This window comes from Lissotriton vulgaris, chromosome 3_1, assembly GCF_964263255.1.
Source record: "Lissotriton vulgaris chromosome 3_1, aLisVul1.2, whole genome shotgun sequence".
In the NCBI taxonomy this organism is placed as follows: Eukaryota; Metazoa; Chordata; class Amphibia; order Caudata; family Salamandridae; genus Lissotriton; species Lissotriton vulgaris.
Genome location: NC_141689.1, coordinates 1,636,013,133 through 1,636,032,147, shown reverse-complemented (window position 1 = coordinate 1,636,032,147; position 19,015 = coordinate 1,636,013,133). Strand labels below are relative to the sequence as shown.

At 46.9% G+C, this 19,015-nt stretch overlaps 1 protein-coding gene across 1 annotated transcript in view; it reads right to left on the bottom strand.

The window, feature by feature from the left end:
• Positions 1-19,015, bottom strand: part of IFT74 (intraflagellar transport 74) — a 496,520-nt gene that overhangs the window by 244,826 nt on the left and 232,679 nt on the right. The window contains exon 9 of the mRNA XM_086962124.1: positions 15,251-15,389. Coding sequence (XP_086818250.1) covers positions 15,251-15,389 — 139 coding nt within the window. The remainder of the gene's footprint in view (positions 1-15,250; positions 15,390-19,015) is intronic.

Genomic DNA, 19,015 nt, shown 5'->3' with positions numbered 1-19,015 from the left:
CAGGGTCGGACTGGGAATCCAAAGTAGTGCTGGCAATTTTGCTGCACTGGCTTCCACCCACCCGAGGTGGGGTGGAGGGGGCCAAGTGTCAAGCGCTACTGCTTAAACCCGGTTCCCATATTGCAGCATCGCTGCAAAACTGCCCCCAGTAAGACAACTGGCCCCCACTGCTCCAAAACTGACCCCAGCCTTCCAGGCAAACGCCTGATGCCTGCTAAGGCCAGTCCAGCCAGGGGGGTGGTCTTCGTATTGGTGACTGGCGTACAATGGTTGTGTCATGTTTGAAATGAAAAAGTGCAGTGCAGAGCATCTGCAACGACGACAAAGCTACACTAATATATATATTAGGAAAACGGGGCAACCAACCTCATTCCACAGTACCAGTGAACCTCTTCTTTCCTAACTAACTACACAGCAACGGCTCAGGGACATCTTAAGGACTTTGAGCGCCCTTGGCCAAACGTATTTTGGGGGCCTCTGTGCGGATCAGCTTTGAATTTATGATCCAGTTTCAGCTTTCGCGTGTCCTTTTGGCCAAATCGCAAACAGTGCACAGACACACTGGTTCAAATTCCAAATGTGTTTATAGTTAATATTCAGGGATAGTGTTGTATTTTTCCAATATTGTAACAGCGTAGAAACCCACTAATACTACTGCAAATAATCACTTTGACATCCTACCATTTCTCATAACTGAGATCGTGTTTGGATCTAAAATAAACATTTTGTATGGATGTTGCATGAAACAAAAACACATTTGTCAGAAAATGTCTATAATACAATCTCACACATTACCCAGATTAAAAATAAATGAAAGGAGATTGCTATTTGCAATAATCTGTTTAAGAATTATTCAAGGTCATCAGGGCAAGACTCTGCAGAACAGAGCTGGCTCTACCAAGGCAGGGGTTACTCCACTCTTTAAAACTGATAATCATGAGTTCACTTATCCGCTCTGAAGATGGTTTCTTGGATACGCAGGGGGGGGGGGGGGGGGAGAATGTACATAGAAGTCCACCATGTGTGCATTCAGAGTCACTAATATTTGTTAGTCATTCCGAAAGCACGCATGGTGCTTTTAGGCTTGCTCAGGACTTAAAGTGGCATGAAAAAAACGGGAGGGGGTCTCTCAAAGAGGCATGCCTGATGTAATTAAGGGTGTGGTGTAAAACACGTAAGCTAGAAATCTGTGCTTAGCATAGTGTGCCGCTCGACCGTTATTGTGCTGCCTCTGTCATTGCATCCAGATATATAAGACAATAAGTAACATTATACCTACAACAACCCAGGACTATTGACTTTGTCAATGATTGTTAGTTGCGTAGGATAAATAAGCAACAGCTACAGCTTCATTGAATATATTGAAAATTCCTCAGTTCTGAAATGATCAGACTGTGAAAAAACTATAGAAAGTCCTCTGAAGTTACACCAAAGGCTTTCAGCAGTTGAGATTTTTTTTACACTAAGGATGAGGGCAACATTTAATAGCCTGATTGGGACCTGTCTCAGCACCGGCTTAAAAACTCAGCATCAGCAGGACCCAGCCCACTTAAAGCCTTGGGCTTGCTCAGGGCCGGCCTTAGGCATGTGCAAGCTGTGCACCTGCACAAGGCCACCAAACCCCAGGGGCCACCACGCCCAAAAATATCCTTAATATAATAATCCTCTGAGGATGGATACACATTTGCTTGGTGGCCCATGGCAGGGATTTGGCGACCTCTGGCTCTGTTCCACTTCCAAACACCCTGACCCCCCACGTTTCAATGGCCTCCGCTCTCCCCCCAGCCCGGACCCCCTCTTCCGGGGCCCCCTACCTACTCTCACTGCCCAGGGCCGCCATGAGCCTAGAGCCGCCCCTGGCTTGCTGCATGCTTTTTGTTAATAGAGCGTGGCTGCGGGCAGATTGTGTGGATTTTTGAAAGTATACATGTTAATTGCAGCAATTGCCATGAATACTTTAAAAAATGTACACAATCTTCCCGCAGCCACGCTCTATTAACAAAAAGAATGCAGCAAGTCCAGAGCAGGACGTGTGCTTTCAGAATCACTAACATATATTAGTGATTGTAAAAACACACGTTATGTTTTTAGGCTTGCTGCATGCCTTTTGTCAATAGAGGGCGGCAGATTACGTGCCTTTTGGAAAGTGTTCATGTTAATTGCAGAGCCCGATATACTAATGCACGGGGCTGCATTTAACATGACAACTTTTACAAAAGGCTCACAATCTGCTGCGCTCTATAAACAAAAGGTGTGCAGCAGGTCTAAAAGCACCATGTGTGTGCTTTACATGTCGTTCTTTTGTGCTAGTTGCATTAATTTTCTTAATAGAGCACGGCTGAGAGCTGACTGAGGGCCATTGTGAAAATATTCCTGTTAATTGCAGCACCGTCATGCACGGCAATTAACATAAATATTTTCACAATGGCCCACAATCAGCCCGCAGCCGCGCTCCATTAAGAGAAGATATGCATCAAGCCCAAAAGAACGACGTGTGAAGCACATGTCATGCTTTGACATTTCTTATCTAAAAGGAGCGCTGCTGCGGGCTGATTGTGGGCCATTGTGAAAATATTTATGTTAATTGCAGCGCATGACGGTGCTGCAATTGACAGGAATATTTTCACAATGGTCCACAAACAGCCCCCAGTTGCGCTCCTTTAACCCCTTGGACGCTGATGACGGAACCGCTCCGTCATCAGCTGCAGGTGCGCTGTGCTGATGACGGAGCGGTTCCGTCATGGCCCACTCGGCGCGCCTGCGCGGCGCGAATTCCGCGCCTGCGCTGGACGTTCTATTGAGCGGGGCGGGCCACGACGGAACCGCTCCGTCATGAGCACAGCTCAACCGAGGCTGGTGACGGAGCGGTTCCGTCACCAGCATGCGGCCTCCGCGCGGCCGCCCCGCCCCCTTAGCACTGCGGCAGAATAGCCGCCGCAGTGAAGGGGTTAAGAAGGCAAAACAGCAGCAAGTGCAGGAGACACCGCAAGCTGGAAATTAACATTTTTCGCGCCGCTGCTGTTCTAAAAGCGGCGGAGAAAATTCTCTTCTGAGATGTGCTGTGGATGCGCGCTCCACACACGCAGCAATGCGCGCTTGGGGGATCAGACGTGCGCGCACGCGGGCGTGCACGTTCCTGGGAATACTGGTCACAATGACCGCTCCTTTCATTATTTCTGTGCCGATTCAACAGACTTTCCTTTTCTGTTTTTACATCCATCCTGTCGTTACTTTGCGTCACAACCTTAATAAACCTTACAGTTTGGATCCCATATGGCCTCCTCGATTCTGTTTCCGACCCTCCCTCTGACAGCTGGTGTCAGAAGTGGGATTGGAGGAAATGGAGGCCGTAGTGAGGAAAATGGCAGAAGGGCAGGAAAAGATGGAAAAAATCATGGCCCGGTTCCTGGAAACAGCGGAGACCGAGTGGGAGGCGCTGCACAGAACCCTTACAAGGCAGGGACAGACCCAAGAAACCTCCATTGGGGAAATTGGCTGAGGTGTTAGGGCAACCCCGCTGACTCACCGCTCCTCCCTCTGTGGTAATCCAAAAGTATGTACAAGGTGAAGGTCCTGACTTCTTCCTCTCAAACTTCGAGAGAATGGCCAGAGCCGCCCTATGGCCAGAAGACAGGTGGGGACAGTATCTGGGAACCCTTCTCACAGGGGACCTACAGTCAGCCTACAACGCCCCAAATCCTCTGGTTAAAACCCCATATCCAGACATCAAGCAATGCATCCTGGAGCGAATGGGCATTGACGACGAAACATACCGGATGAAGTTGCGGCAAATCAAGGAGGGACCACAAGAAAATCCTAGAGCCCTCTGCTACCGTATAATACGTAGCCGACTAATGGCTCAAGTCCCTCATCTCCTCCAAAGAAGATGTCCTAGAAAAAATGTTGAACAGTTCCTTACGTTCCTACATCCACCAATACAGAGGTGGGTTCATCAATACAAAGACTTATTATTAGAGAAAGCTATCGAGATCGCAGCAGCTTACTTCAGGGCACATGAATGGCAGAAAGGAAAGGACGATGGACAATGGAGACAGACCAGGAATCAAGGCCCGAGAAACCCGAAACCCCCTCATTACCCCCCAAAACCCGAGACAGTGACCATAGTGCCAAACCATATCCCCCACTACTAAGACCCTCAGCTCCTTTAGGGCCTCAATGTTTCCATTGTGGTGCGTTTGGCCACATAGCGCGAGTATGGCCCCAGAAAGACGGGCCAATGCAGGTGGGTTACAACGGAGCCTTTTACTGTCCCTCGGGGGGCGCGCAACCTTTCCACAGGCAAATATCTGTAAATGCAGAAACACGAAACGCTTTGGTGGATACGGGGAGCCACCAAACCGTTATGCGGCCACAAGTTGTCCCTCGGGGCCCACCAATCACCACAGGGACCGTCAATATTCAATGTATTCACGGGGACAACAAGGCCTATCCCTTAACCAATAGGGCAATCCAGCACCAACCTACCCAGACCCCTTTAACAATGGAAGTAGGTCTCCTCCCTCACTTACCCGATTCCAAAATCCTAGGAACAGACTACCCTCACATATACTTTTTAGTCAACGAGACATGGAAGGAGGGAACCCAGTGGAGAGAAGAGGCCCCCTTTTCCCAAATCGCTGATCCTGGGTGGCATAGAGGGAAGGAAAGAAAGAGTAGACAGCAAAAGAGAAGAGAAAAAAAAACTGGAACCCTGTTCTTTTAACTGACACTACTCCCCCTCTTTGGGAACAAGATAGGGGTTTCCGTGTGGCCCAACAAGAAGATAACACCCTACAGAAGGCCTGGAGACAACCACCAAACAGGAAGACCCATTACAAGTAGGTCTCCAATTTTTCACCAAAAAAGGGTTGCTATATAAAAAGGGGGGAGAGATCTACCCGTCCAATTGTTAGTACCTCTTCCTTTCCGACAGAAGGACTTGTACCTAGCACACAGCCATCTATTGAGTGGGCTTTTTGGTGGTGAAAAAACTGACAACACTATATTAAAACGATTTTACTGTCCGGGTATCTACCAACAAGTAAGGAAATATTATCGCGAATGTGCGATATCCCAGAAAACCAGTCTCTACACTCCTCCCCGGGCACCCCTAAAACCCCTACCAGTAATCGACGTTCCCTTCTCTAGAGTGGGAATGGATATCCTTGGCCCTTTCTAGCCCTCCCGTAGCGGTTGTCGCTACGTGTTAGTTGTAGTCGATTATGCTACACGTTTTCCCAAAGTCGTTGCGCTGAGACAGCCCAACACCACACAAGTGGCCAAAGCCATGATTACCATCTTTTCACGCGTAGGATTTCCGAAAGAAACTCTTACAGATCAGGGTACACCCCACCTCAAAACTCATGAAACCAGTGTGTCAACAATTAAATATCAAGCAGATTCGCACCGCCGCCCACCACCCCCAGACGGATGGTCTGGTGGAACGATACAATTCCACTTTGAAGACCACCTTAAAGAAACTATTAAACCTGGAAAACCGGAAATGGGAAGATATGCTTTCCTTGGCTTTGTTTGCGATTAGATGTAATCAACAAAAAAGCCTAGGCTATTCCCCTTTCGAGCTTCTCTATGGGCTGCCTTCACGTACCCCTATGGACATGGCAAGAGAAGAATGGGAAGAGGAGACAGACACAACAAAGCCTTTGTTGGAATACGTAGCCAGCCTTAAATCACACCGTAACCAGGTACGGGCCATTGTACGGACCAACCTAGAGCAAGCTCAGACCGGTCAGAAGAGGCAATATGACAAGAAAGCTAAAGATAGGTCCCTGCAGGTGTGTGACCGGGTATTACTGCTTCGACCCACCTCAGAACATGCACTATTGAGCCAGTGGCAAGGCCCCTTTGTAGTGCTAGAAAGGGCAACCCTTGTCACATATAAGCTTGAAATGGACCCTACCACTAATCATACCCAAGTCTATCACATAAACTTGTTAAAAAAAATGGGAAGGCCCCGCCCCCATCTTAACGACCGTAAAGACAGAAACCCTGGCATAACAAAGCATAGACCCTAGCTTGCCTGGTCCTCTAAGACAAGAACTGATAGAGATCCTATTTCCGGTCCATTACATATTCTCTCTGGTGCCGGGTAAAACATCCTTGGTGGAACACGAGATACATACCATTCCTGGAAGGACAGTACGCCTACGACCTTACTGTATCCCTGAGGCTTAGCAAGAAGCAATTGATAACGAGGTCCTCCAGATGCTTCAGTTATGGGTCATAGAACCCTCTAAAAGCGAGTGTTGCTCCCCTGTAGTAATCGTACCTAAACTCGATGGATCTACCCACTTTTGCATCGACTTAAGGGCAGTAAACAAAATATCCCAGTTTGATGCTTATCCGCTCCCTAGAGTCGATGAAATGATAGAAAGACTGGGTAAAGCCTGATACATCAGTACATTAGATCTTTGCAAGGGCTACTGGCAGGTGCCCTTGACAACAGAGGACAGAGAGAAGACAGCCTTTTGTACACCTAAAGGCTGGTTCCACTTCAAGGTATTACCCTTCGGGCTCCACGGGGCACCCGCTACTTTTCAGTGCCTCATGAACTTGATGTTACAACCCCACAGAGAATACTCAGCAGCATATCTAGATGACATAATCATCTACAGTAACACATGGAAGGAGCACTTCCTGCACTTAAGACAGGTTATTCACACCCTAGACAAGGGAGGACTGACCATCAACCCTGCAAGAGTCACTTGCACGCCAATACAGGGAAGTATTCAGGGTACCTGTTGGGAGATGGGGGTATCCGACCCAAGACGAGAAAGTGGAAGCGATTGCCCAAATCCCCTTTCCTAGATCCAAGAACGACTTTCGGACCTTTTTAGGACTGCTTGGATATTACAGGAGATTTATTCCTTGTTTTTCCCAAATCGTTTCACCCCTAACCGATTTGTTACAAAAAACTGTACACACAGAACAACAACTCAAGAATCCCACCCCGAGTGCCCTACAGTCCTTTCAACAACTGAAACATCATATCACCTCCAAACCTTTTTTATTAAGCCCTTCCTGCTCCAATCCGACACCTCTGACAGAGGCCTTGGAGGTGTATTATCATAGCAAGACGACAACCAACAGGAACAACCCATCCTTTTTATAGGCCACAAACTGTTTCCTAGAGAAACCAGATATGCGGTTATTGAAAAGGAAGCCCTGGCGATCAAGTGGGCTGTTGAGGCCAGTCGTTATTATCTGGATGGTCATGAAATCCATCTTTTTACTGACCATGCCCCCCTTGAATGGTTGTCCCAAAACAAAGGACACAACCAGAGAGGCTTGCGTTGGTTCTTGCCACTTCAACCCATCCGGTATACGGTACATCAACGAAAAGGGAAAATTCAGGCCAATGTGGACTATTTGTCCAGATACCTTAGAGACCCCTTTCTTGTAAACAAGAATGCTAGGGAAGGGGGATGTGAGGAAGCCCCCGCGAACACCTTCCCTGTTAACGAGGCAACCGTATTAACTCTTTCCTTGCTGCCGTCGGCCATTGGCCGATGGCAGCACTACCTCCCCAGTGCTGCCGTCGGCCAATGGCCGACGCGGCCCCGCCCGCGCACGAAAACGCCCGCACCGCGGCGGATTTACCGCCGCGGTTAACGGGTTAAAAGACCGGGTGCCTTACCGTTTACATCAGGATGAGGACTATGTAAACTTAGACTGGACTTCCCCAGTAACCAAGGGCTTTTCCTCCACCACACAGATCTGAAAGGATAACCCGGAACAGGTCCACCCCTGGAGGGGTGGAACGGAAATTCAGGACACCCAATCAGGAAGGACAGACGGTCCACAGGAGTGGCTGAAAAGGGAGGACGGAAGTGCGTCAAGGTTTTCAGCTGCTGGGAGTCGGAGAACGCAGGAGAGCAGAGGAAGCACTGGCGAATCAGAGGAAGACGCGGAGGAGAATCCCGAGATCCGAGTGAAGTGCGGAGGTGGCGACGGAGGAGACAGAGAACCGGAAAACCCAGCAGTGTGGTCCGAAGACTGGTGGATGCCGGAGGAGGCTGAAGAACGGCCGCAACAGAGCGGTACGTGATTTGGGCGGAGGGAGGGGTGGGAAAGGGGTAGATTAAGGGACTGTTTCCCCACTGCCTAGACCCCGTTAAGAAAAACCCCATTGCACGTCCAACAACCTGATTACTCTCACTTATGCATGTTGCCTTAGATCTTCGGCATCACCCCGTTACCCGAGCTGAGATTCAGATCAGCAACCGTTGTTCTGTTCTTTTCCCAGGATTCTCCTCTTTTCTCTGGGTGTTCCCTCCCTACTTCCTTTAATCCCTCACTCGGTGTGGTAGAGGCAGGAGAATCATCATGAGCACATACACTGACCGCCATCTTTTGTTTTCTTTCTTTAGTGAACGCCAAGACTTCGGGACCCGACCAGCCCCACCAGAGTAAAGAAGACTCTGTGGCTTGAAAAGGACTACAACTCCTACTGGAACCTGTCACGACGACCACTCATTTCATTTCAGTGCCGATTCAACAAACTTTTCTTTTCTGTTTTTACATCCATCCTGACGTTACTTTGCTCCACAACCTTAATAAACCTCACAGTATATATCCCATACGGCCTCCTCGCTTCTGACCCTCCCTCCGATAGGGGTGACATCTGAGGCGAGGCCCCCTTCCACGGCCAATCGTTGAGATAGGGGAATATTAAAGCCCCTAACCTGCGCAGATGAGCTGTGGCCACCATCATCACCTTGGTAAACACCTGAGGGACGCTGGTAAGTGCTCGAGACCTACCTTGAACAGCAAGTAACGCTTGTGGGCAGGCAGGATGGGGTTGTAAAAATACACATCTTGCAAGTCCAGCACTACCAGCCAGTCTCCTTGGTCTAGGGCAGACAAGACCTGGACCAAATTAATCATCTTGAATTTCTCCTTTTTGAGATTGACTGTTCAGAGGTCTAGAATAGGACGAAGACAATTGGTTTTTTTTTGGGTATCAGAAAGTAGCGGGAATAACAACCATTGCCTTCCTCTGATATCGGAACCCTTTCTATAGCCACCTTGGCCAGGAGAGCTGTAACTTCCTCTTGGAGCAAGAACAGGCGATCCTCCGCAAGCTGTGCTTGAGATGGCAGTAAAGGGGGGGGGGCTGTAGAAAGGGAGGAAGTAACCCCTCCAAATGAGCTGCAAGCCCCATTTGTCCGATGTTATGGACTGTCAGTGGAGGAGATGATGTTGGATCCTACCTCCAACTGGGCACCCATGTTCTATCAGAAACAAACTAGAATAACTTAGAAGCAGCAGCTTCCGGGGTTTGTAGTGGATGTCTTCTGGCTACCATTCCCAATGCACCGCGGCTACGTCCTCGCACAACTTGGGAAGCCTGTGCAGGAGGAGTGGCCAGGATATGGTTGGCATGGTGGCACGCCCAATCCCAGGATGCTTGTTTCCGGTCCAGGGAAGACATGGCTTGGCAGTTCGGGTTGGATTGTTCCCATGTGGCACAGGGTCAGACTGATTTGCATATGGCCATGTCTGAACTGGGGAGGCGGAGTGAGCTAAAGAATGATGATGGATTAAACCCAGATCAGTTGACTGGGGGTGAGTGCTTGCAATGTTCAACACTCCGTCCATCATCCCCTTTGGTTTTGCTTTGTACGCCCATTCCAAAGCCACGAAAGAAGCGAAAGGCAGACTGGTGGTGAGGTGTCATTGAGATGCCCAAGGACTTGACTGTAGCCCACGAGTCCTTAAAGCGCTCCAAAGACGAATCTGCTGTCTCTCCAAAGAGATGTTCTCAGCTAGGCGTGGCACCGTAAGGTTACCGTTGATGAAACTGCTCTGCGGGTCAGTCGTATGTAGACCACACCGAATGATGACATTTGCGGCATCCCTCCTGCCCTTCACAGCTTTGGAGAGGATAGCCCGGGCCTCTTTTGGGACCAGCAGCAGCACTTGTGCAACCGTCTCCCATAGAGTGTGGGACTAACGGCCAAAAAGGCATGGAATGGAATGAGGATTTGTAGAGCACGTTGGCTACCCAGGGGCGTCCCAGCGCTGTGGGGAACTTGAGCTAATCCGGAGGGGTAGGAAGAGGGAGGCTAGGTTTTGGTTTTAAACAGAGGTTTTGCTGAATAATCAGGTTTTGAGAGTTTTTCGGAAGGTGAGGAGGTTGGGTTCGGATCTGAGATTGAGAGGGAGGGAGTTCCAGATCTTGGCCAGGTTGTAGGAGAGCGAACGACCACCACATCTGGCCTTCCTGATGCGTGGTACTGAGGCGAAGTAGGAGGTCGCAGATCTGAGAGAACGAGTGGGCTGGTAGGTTTTCACAAGGGGAGAGTTAATGGGGGGGCCTGTTCCCCAGTAAGAGCGGTGTGCAATGCACATGCTCTTAAACTCGATTCTAGATCTCACCGGGAGCCAGTGAAGATCTCTCAGTCTGGCTCTTACTGACGTTCGGCGGGGGATATCCCATGTGGTGTTCACCGATTACAATGCCAGGCTGGCAGAATAAAACATCTTCCTACCAAGTGTGTCCAGCCTCTTAGATTCCCTGTCTGGGGGTGCAGCAGGGAATGCACCATGGGAAGTTGAGGCTTGGACAATAAAGCTCTCAGGGGTGGGGTGTTAGATGAAGAAACAAGGATCACCCGGGGCATGGGGATGGTGGCAGGCAATTGTCCTGTTCACAGGAGGCCCTGTGCTAGGCTTGGAACAAGTTCCTAGAAGAACAACAGTCAGTGCTTCATTAAAGGGCAATAGGGGTTTGGATGAGGAAGCCCCTCACACGAGGTTAACAAAAGGAAAATACTCAAAATTTCGACGTGACACAGTTGACTACAAGCTTGGTGAAGTCTACAGCTGGGCCGAGGTCTATGCACACAGAAGACAAAATAAACCATACTCACAACACACAGATACATCATCATCAGACAGTGACACATCTAACAGACCAAGACCGCAAAAACCTGAGCGACCACACGGATCCGTACAAACACAACCAACGGATGTAAGACCATATGTGACACCTAGAGCGTCTCAGAACGTACCAACAGTTGAAACAAGAACAACCTCAGGAGAGCCTTTTTTAGAATTAGGCCAAACAGAAAAGAACGACCCAGGAGGGGAAAAAGAAAAAGAAACACCGGCCACCAGGAGCATCACTGCCACTCTGAAAAACAAATGCAAGAAGACAACACTGAATTAAAATTAGTAATAAACATTTCAGACCAAAGGCTGGATCAAAACAAGCTGAAATCACTTCAAAAAGGCACCTCATATGTCCCTACAAAACATACCAATTTGTTGGAACTTGAAATAAGTTTTTTTAAGTTCATGAGAAAATTAAGATCAAGAATTTGTTTTGAGAAGGTGCTCCAAGAGCAGCGTACAATGGAACAAGACCAACTACTGGGGGTACAACCACATAATACGTATAGGGCTCCAGTCAGCCATAAATCGTTAGACACATTTGAAAATCTAGTAAAACTAGATCTCACGAAACTTAATTACTCTAAAAAAAAAAAAGAGACGAAATAACCTCACTCATAAAGAATTTGGCATACTCAACAAATTATCAAGCAATCCCAACATAATTTGCCAAAAGGCTGACAAAGGAGGAGCAATTGTAGTTTTAAATACTAAACATTATATCCGAAAGCCATCCTAGATCAAGCAATCCATCGTAGTCAATCGAAAACACAGGATGAACTATTTTTGAAACCCAAACCAAAAGAAAGCACATGCAATGTTTTGGTGTCCAAATTTTCAACGGTAAGTAGCGCATACAAAAAAATCATCAAAAAGCATTGGCCTATCCACACACACGAACCGGATTTCAACAACCTGTTCCATGATTTCCCGATTTTGCTTACACCAGGAGCAAAAACTCAGGCGAACTATTAAAACAACCAAGAAAATTCATGAAAGTACATACAAAGGAACCATAACATGCCATAACTGCAATAACTGCCATAACATCATCCACGGACTAACCATCACGCACCCTTGAAAAGGGTATCAAATCAAATTACAAGTGACAGCCACATGCAATACCACGAACGTGATACACCTATTAAAATGCCCTTGTGGACAAGTCTATATCGGAAAAACTGAATGCAAGATAAAAATCAGAATTAACAAACACAAATCGAACATATGCACTAAGCATACTAAGTCTGTAGTGGCCACCCACTTTCAAGAATATCACCACAACATCAGTCAACTTAAGTTCTTAATATTGGAGACAGTCCATAAGAATGAAGAATATCTTCTACAAAGAGAGAGTTATTGGATCAAAAGAATGGACTCACTTAAGCCTCACGGAATGAATGATCGTATTGAGTATCAATGTTAGCTATAACATCACTGACAAATAATGACATTGTTGATTATTGATTTAAATTTTTTCATCTAAAGCACATACCATTTTTATTAATCTTAATTTTCATTAATCTGTTAGACTTTCTTGAAGATTTTTCATTCATATAGCACGCATATCTTAGCTTTTACGTATGTATTCTTTTTAATTCACCAATGTAAGATGGCCGCCACACACTATCATCTTGGTCCGGCATTCATGTTTATACCCTAACACCTTAGCAGCTATGGAACGTCCAGCTCCAGTGCTGAACGTTCCATTGCGCAGGTGAGGTTCGAACGTCCAACGGCCGACGGCAGCACTCCTGAGGTAGTGGTGCCGTCGACCGTTGGACTAGGCGCAGCACTTATGAGGTTACACAATCACCACAGCCAACACTAACCAACACGCTAAATACACAGCGCTTTTAATCGCTCGACTAAACCAGACACGGACTAACGAAAACACTGCAGAACATGATGAACTAAATCACGTAAGTGTCATTATCCGCACCACTATTTGCTGGTAGACTTCGCTTGCGGTATACAATACTCCGATACCGCAATGAGCATTCAGTATAACAGCAGCTGGTTTATTTTGACTTTTAGTTGGGATGTATGGTTTTTTATAGTTACCGGTAAAGCAAAAAAGCGTCTCGTAAGTGCTATTCCACATTGCCACACACTTTGGCTACAAAACGCACTCAGCTATGTAACTCCACTCCATCACACTTGTACTGCTGATACTTTGAACCAATACCGCCTCTGCTGACACCATCGCGAACACACCTTTTGTGCTCACCGTCAATTGCTATAATTATTGTGAAGTTCGTATTTCACAAACCACTATGATTTGAACTGATTACGGTTGTCACAATGCCACTTTTGATGACACCCCTGTTAACACACTTTCTTGGATCGCTAAGGATTTTTTCCCGTGAAGTTCCCACTCCACAGTCCACAAACCCGTATGATTAAAAATTGACTACAGTTTTTAAACCACCGCATGATACTCACCTATTAACCCAAAAGAAATGCTTAATTCGTTCTCTCATAATATTATTGCTATTTCAGATTTTCCCTGATGAAGGGTTTTATAACCCGAAATGCATTGGAATGAAAAAATTAGACAATATTGCAACGCAAAGCAATGAATGGAAAAGTGAATACAACTTTTGCAAAGAAACAAACTACACATCAATGAACTTTATTTTTCAAAACTTTATTTTCTGAAATTTGGTTGACAAAATTGAAACCTCGGTCCAGAGGACATAGATAGTGCGCAGGGGGACACATCTACATCGTGATGTGCACCCATTGAAGCCCCAGGATTAAGCACTTTGGTCAAGAGCTTAGTCTTGATCGCCATAGAGAGAAGTTTGAGGTCAAGGACCTCCGCTGCCCTTTTCACCACCATTGCATAAGACGCTCCCTCTTCCGTAGCCACGGTAGGTGGAGAGAACATACCAGTATCCGGACAGGTTCCTGTCCTCTGGCCTCTCTGACAGTTCTTCATACCAGCCCAAAGTCTCACCAGGAATTACTAACTGGTGTCCTAAAGGGTCCAGTGACCCATCCCACTCTTTCCCAATTCCTGAATGCTCCACAAAATAATGAGGCAATGGCCAAGAGCCATTGGACTCTGTCGGTGCTGTATTCGGCATCGACTGAGCTGTTCTGACTCTGAGTCATTTGGGATAAGAATGGGTCTGGTGCCGCCGGCGGGTGCAGGGAGCATCGTCGTCGAGACCGGCAATGTAGAAGGTCCCGTTGGCATGACTGGCGCCGATCTACATCTGGGATCAGATAAAAGAGACCCCCACCGGAGCTAAGGCACGGAACCTGATGGGGCTTCCTCAGTAGGGGATGCACGCTCAAAGATTTAGCGCATGGTCTTGTAAAACTCCTTTATTTGAGCGGGTTCGCTCCAGCTTACAGAAAAGGGGGAGGCGCGGCGTCAGACCTGGCAGCAGCTCCGCAGAACCGTGCCTGGAACTTCGATGTTCTCCACTCATCTCACCAGACAGACAGACAAGGTGAAGTCGAAGACTATTTCGCCTTCTTCTTGTGCCTCTTCCCCCAGTGTCCAGAGAATCGCGAATGCGATGAAGAGGACTGGGGGCTCCTGGAGTGGTTCAGCGACCTTCTTCTCGATCAGGACCAAGACCGGCTAGGAGTCATGCTAGATGGCATTGACAGCCGGGCCGCAAGCAGCTTTAGGAACTGCTCCCTCAAAGCTTTCAACACCAGGCCCGGCATTCTGGGCACGACTTTGAGTCGTGGTCGCACTCAAGAAACCATAAGCACACAAAGTACGGGTTGATAATCGACATGGCGCTCTGATAAGTGCTTTATGGCTTGAACCCTACCTTCCTTAGAGGATGTTCTCGACACACAAGAAAAATTATTCGACAAAATGCCCCAAAAAATCTATCAAATAGAGACAGAAGAGTAGCTCTTCTCTGGATCAGCACTAACTGGCACGAAAAGAATAGACATCTGCATGCCTGGGTGGCGCCGACATAGGTGACTATGACGTGACTTCTGGTGCCAAACCCGACGCACAGAAACAAATGAAGCCACCTAATGACGTGCAGGGGTATTGCTCATGCAAAAGTTTCCGGATCCAGTCTGACAACTGGGAAAATCATAGGTAAGGATTCTGCAGCTAGACATCTCTATCAGATGTAGGAAGTAGAGATGCTGAGAGAAAAAGCTGTGCAAAAGGTGAAAGTGAGAGAACGAGTTGAATGCATTACATTATTTGGGAATTCCAGAAACATATGCTAGATCTGGAAGCACTGCAGCAAAATAACTTCAACACTGAGACAGCATGAGAATAAAAGATGAGTACAATTATTACTAGAGTAATACAAAATAAGACACTCAAGGCTAGAGATCTTACCATCAGCAGTTTCTCATTTGAAACTTTCATTTGGAAATAGGTGGCTTGCTTTTCCTGTGACATATTTCTGATGATGCCATCCGCTGCCTGTTTCTCACGCTCAATATCTTCTTCCACAGCTCTTATAAGGTCTTCTTTTCTGCATCAGAATTTAAAGATATGGGTACACTTGAGCTTTTCATAAAACAAGAAGCTTACCCTTCAATGTAAACACCAGAAACAAAGAAAACACTGATGAAATAAACAGGAAAATAACAACATCATTAGGAGTGAGGGAGGTAAACAGAAGAAGTATGGAGTCAATCAAGAGCCAGAAGAACATACAAAGCAACCTATATTCTGATACAGGTACCATTAATTCACAGCTCTGTTCCCATGATCTGCGAACATCACATTGAAAATTGGTACCACCTTGTGAGAGTGGAGGAAACCTCCCAGGCCTTAAAACCAAAGCTGCTTAAAACTAGTACCATACATGTATACCAATCCATAATTGCAATCAGAGCACCTCTTAAATGCAACCTGCATATTCATCTCAGCTTCTTTCATAAGGCAGTTAGTTGGAAGGGCATGCTTGACGAGGAGGGAATTGAAAAGAGAGATTTGTTAATAAAATAAAGGAACTAGTGGTTTGAGAGTTAACATATCAGCATACCTCTTTAGGGTCTAATTGTACCTCACTCTTATCCTCAACAAGTGACAAAAGATTACAAAGAAGGGAGTAAGGGGTAACAAAAACAGCACTGGACAGCAAAACAGGTTTCCAACAACATCCAAGCCATATTGCACACAACTTCAGAAAGATGCATCTCAAGAGTAATTCCTGAAGAACGTGTGTGAAGAAACCCATTGTTCTGTCATACTAGTGCTTTTAAACTACTAAGAGCACAGAATGCCACATATTCTACCTTGTTTCTTGAAGTGTGTCTACAAAAATTACTATTGGGAAGTGGGGAATCATAAAGCTTATAAGAATCAATCCATCCTGCTATAGTAGATTTGTATGTAAATCTGTGGGCCTACGTTCTGTGTTTAATAAGAAAGGAGCAGTAAAACACTGGCATGTGGCCACCAAGGAAGAACATAAAAGACTGATATCTAATTCATAAAGAATCTTTTGAACCAAGAAAGATTATGATCTAGTGAAAAATAATACAAGGTAACTTTACTTGTAAATGTCTAAATACCATAAGATATTAAAAATAAAGGAAAAGGGGAGGAGCCAAGATGGCGACCTGATCGGACGTGTAGTCCCTCGGCTCCGGAGACCGTCTCCTTCTTTGTGACTATCCTGCCGGTGATCCTGTTTTTAAAAGGCACGCTGTGGAAGCCGATGTGCTCAGGCGGCCCGCAGTGAAATCCTGAGGCTTGCGATTCCTTGCAAGCGGGAGCAATGTCAGACTGCAGTTTGCGGCCCGCAGCGGACCCGAGACCGGGGCCTCGAGTGGACGCTGGGGCCGGCTGCCGGGTGATCAACACCGGGCATCAGAAGCTGCTTTGACCCGGTCGGATCATTTACATTAGACGCGGCCGAATTTGGAACGTGCGCCCCTTTGGACTGCAGGTACTGTGTTGGTTGTGCCTGGTGATTTATCCGCAGAGACTACATGAGTGCAGATACCCACACTGCGACTGCAGACGAGTGCTTGAACACAGCCCCGCTAGCGGCGGGAGACTCCCGATCTTTCTACCCCCCCAATATCGGGCGGTGCTGCTTGCTTCAGGGACAATGCTCACAGCCTCTTTTCGGACCCGCTTAACGCCTTTCCCTGAGCTGTAAACCTGTGGCCCAATATCAGCAGCCCTGCCCCACTCGAGGTGTTTCCAGTGGTGATCACGAAGTGCACAATGGAGGGCAGCTTTGGAGAGCCTGTGTTATGGAGTGATGGTGGATGTGTGGTGCAAGAAGACTTGGCCGGAAGGGAGCGTGGAACTGCTCGGGGGTATGGAGATCTATTGGCGGCTATTGACTCCCTTCATTCCGAAGTGCTACACTCTGCAAGAACCCTGATCAACAAGGTGGACGTTCTAATAAGTGCTCGTGGATGCTCCAAAATGGCCGCCTCGTCAGATTGTAGTGGTGTTCTTTGTTCCACGTCTGACCGCGACAAGATGGCGGCGTTGCGTAGCGGTGCTTGCCCAGCGACCCCAGACCCCGGGGTGCCTCTTGCTACTGCTGATTATTGCCCTGACCGAAGTGGAAAGCACGGACTGCAATCACGACGGGTGTTCTCTCCCAGCACCGTATCTCCCTCTACCCGGAGATCGCTCCAGAAGGGGCCTGACATTGAGACTTTCCTCCTTGGACCGGTTTCGCTTGGTGCCACAGGTGTGGTGTACTTTTGGCCCAGCTTGTTATCATTGGCCCTGTATATACGGGACATGGTTGAGTGCTCAAGTCGACGTTCCCCGTTTGGACTATCGTGCACATCTCCCTGGACTCTCTGGGTTTCCGTGGTTAGCAGTGGTGGCGGAGAGAGGACGGGCCAGGGGTGAACATTTATTCTTATGGTCTGGGTGGTCTCCTGTTGCTGACCTGGGCGTGTGGGTGGTGTGTCGCTGCCTTTGACTGCGCTGTGTGTCGATTCTGCATCTCTAACTTATCCTGATTGTACTGCTTAATGTCACCGGGCTTTTTACTCTGTGCTCTTGCTGTACTTGCGGGACGGGGTGGGCGGGGGACTGGCGGTGGGCTCCTCCCCACCTTTCTTTATTTACTGAGAGTTTTAGATTAGGATTCTTTTCTTACTCTCTATATTTCGGGACTTCTTTTACTGGGCGACAGGCACACTGCTAGGGGGGGTTGGGCCGTAGCCAGCTGCAGGGGTGCAGGGTGGGGGGTGGACAGGGGGGGGTTTTCTGTTTTTTCCTTTTGGTTCTATGGGCCCTCTATTCTTTTTCTTTTTCTTCTTTTCTGGGTTTAGACGTTCTACATGTGTGGTAGGCTGCGAATCTGGCATTTTATTACGGTTCGTATTTGTCTATCCTGTTTCTACGAAGCCAGAACCAACTTGTTGTTCTTCGATATCCTGCTCTTGTCTATCCTACAGAAAAAATCTTTAAAAATTAGACCTCATTATTACTGTTACATATCCTTTGCGCCTTTTCTGTTGCAATATACTGTACTTGCTAGCCCTCGGGCTCATTGCTGGATTGTATGTGCGATTTTTGTCAATAAAGGTCTTCCAAAAATTAAAAATAAATAAATAAATAAAGGAAAAGTAAGTTACTTGTAGTTTCAGCTCTTCATTGAAATTATACTCACTGAATTTATGAAAGAGCAAAGAGAAACTATACGCACTTGCAGGATCATGGAACACATTCTTTAAATAGCTTTGATTAAATGTTAAAAAAATAAAAGTAAAAGTAAAACACATCACCAATTAGGAAATATGTTATGTCTTTTTCTTTGATCAGCTAATTTTAAACAAAATACTACATTTGGCCGAAAACAACGAAACTCAATTCTCTAAAAAGAAACCTCTCATTGTTTGTTCTTTTCTGAACAGCCAATGAAGAGACAGAATTACTTTGTGAGAATCATAAATTCTGGCTCTACTAATCCTCTAGGCTCTCCTGCAGAGCTCTCACAACTAAACTGACATGCCATACAGGGGAAATGCATGACATCATGGAACAATTTAAAATGAGGGTAATGTGCTGATGGAGCGAGATATTGAGTAAGATTTTGTTCAAACTCGCAAAGTTAAACTTCCATAATAAGTATAACAGTACTAATGGCATGGGTTGAAATAAATAATCAAC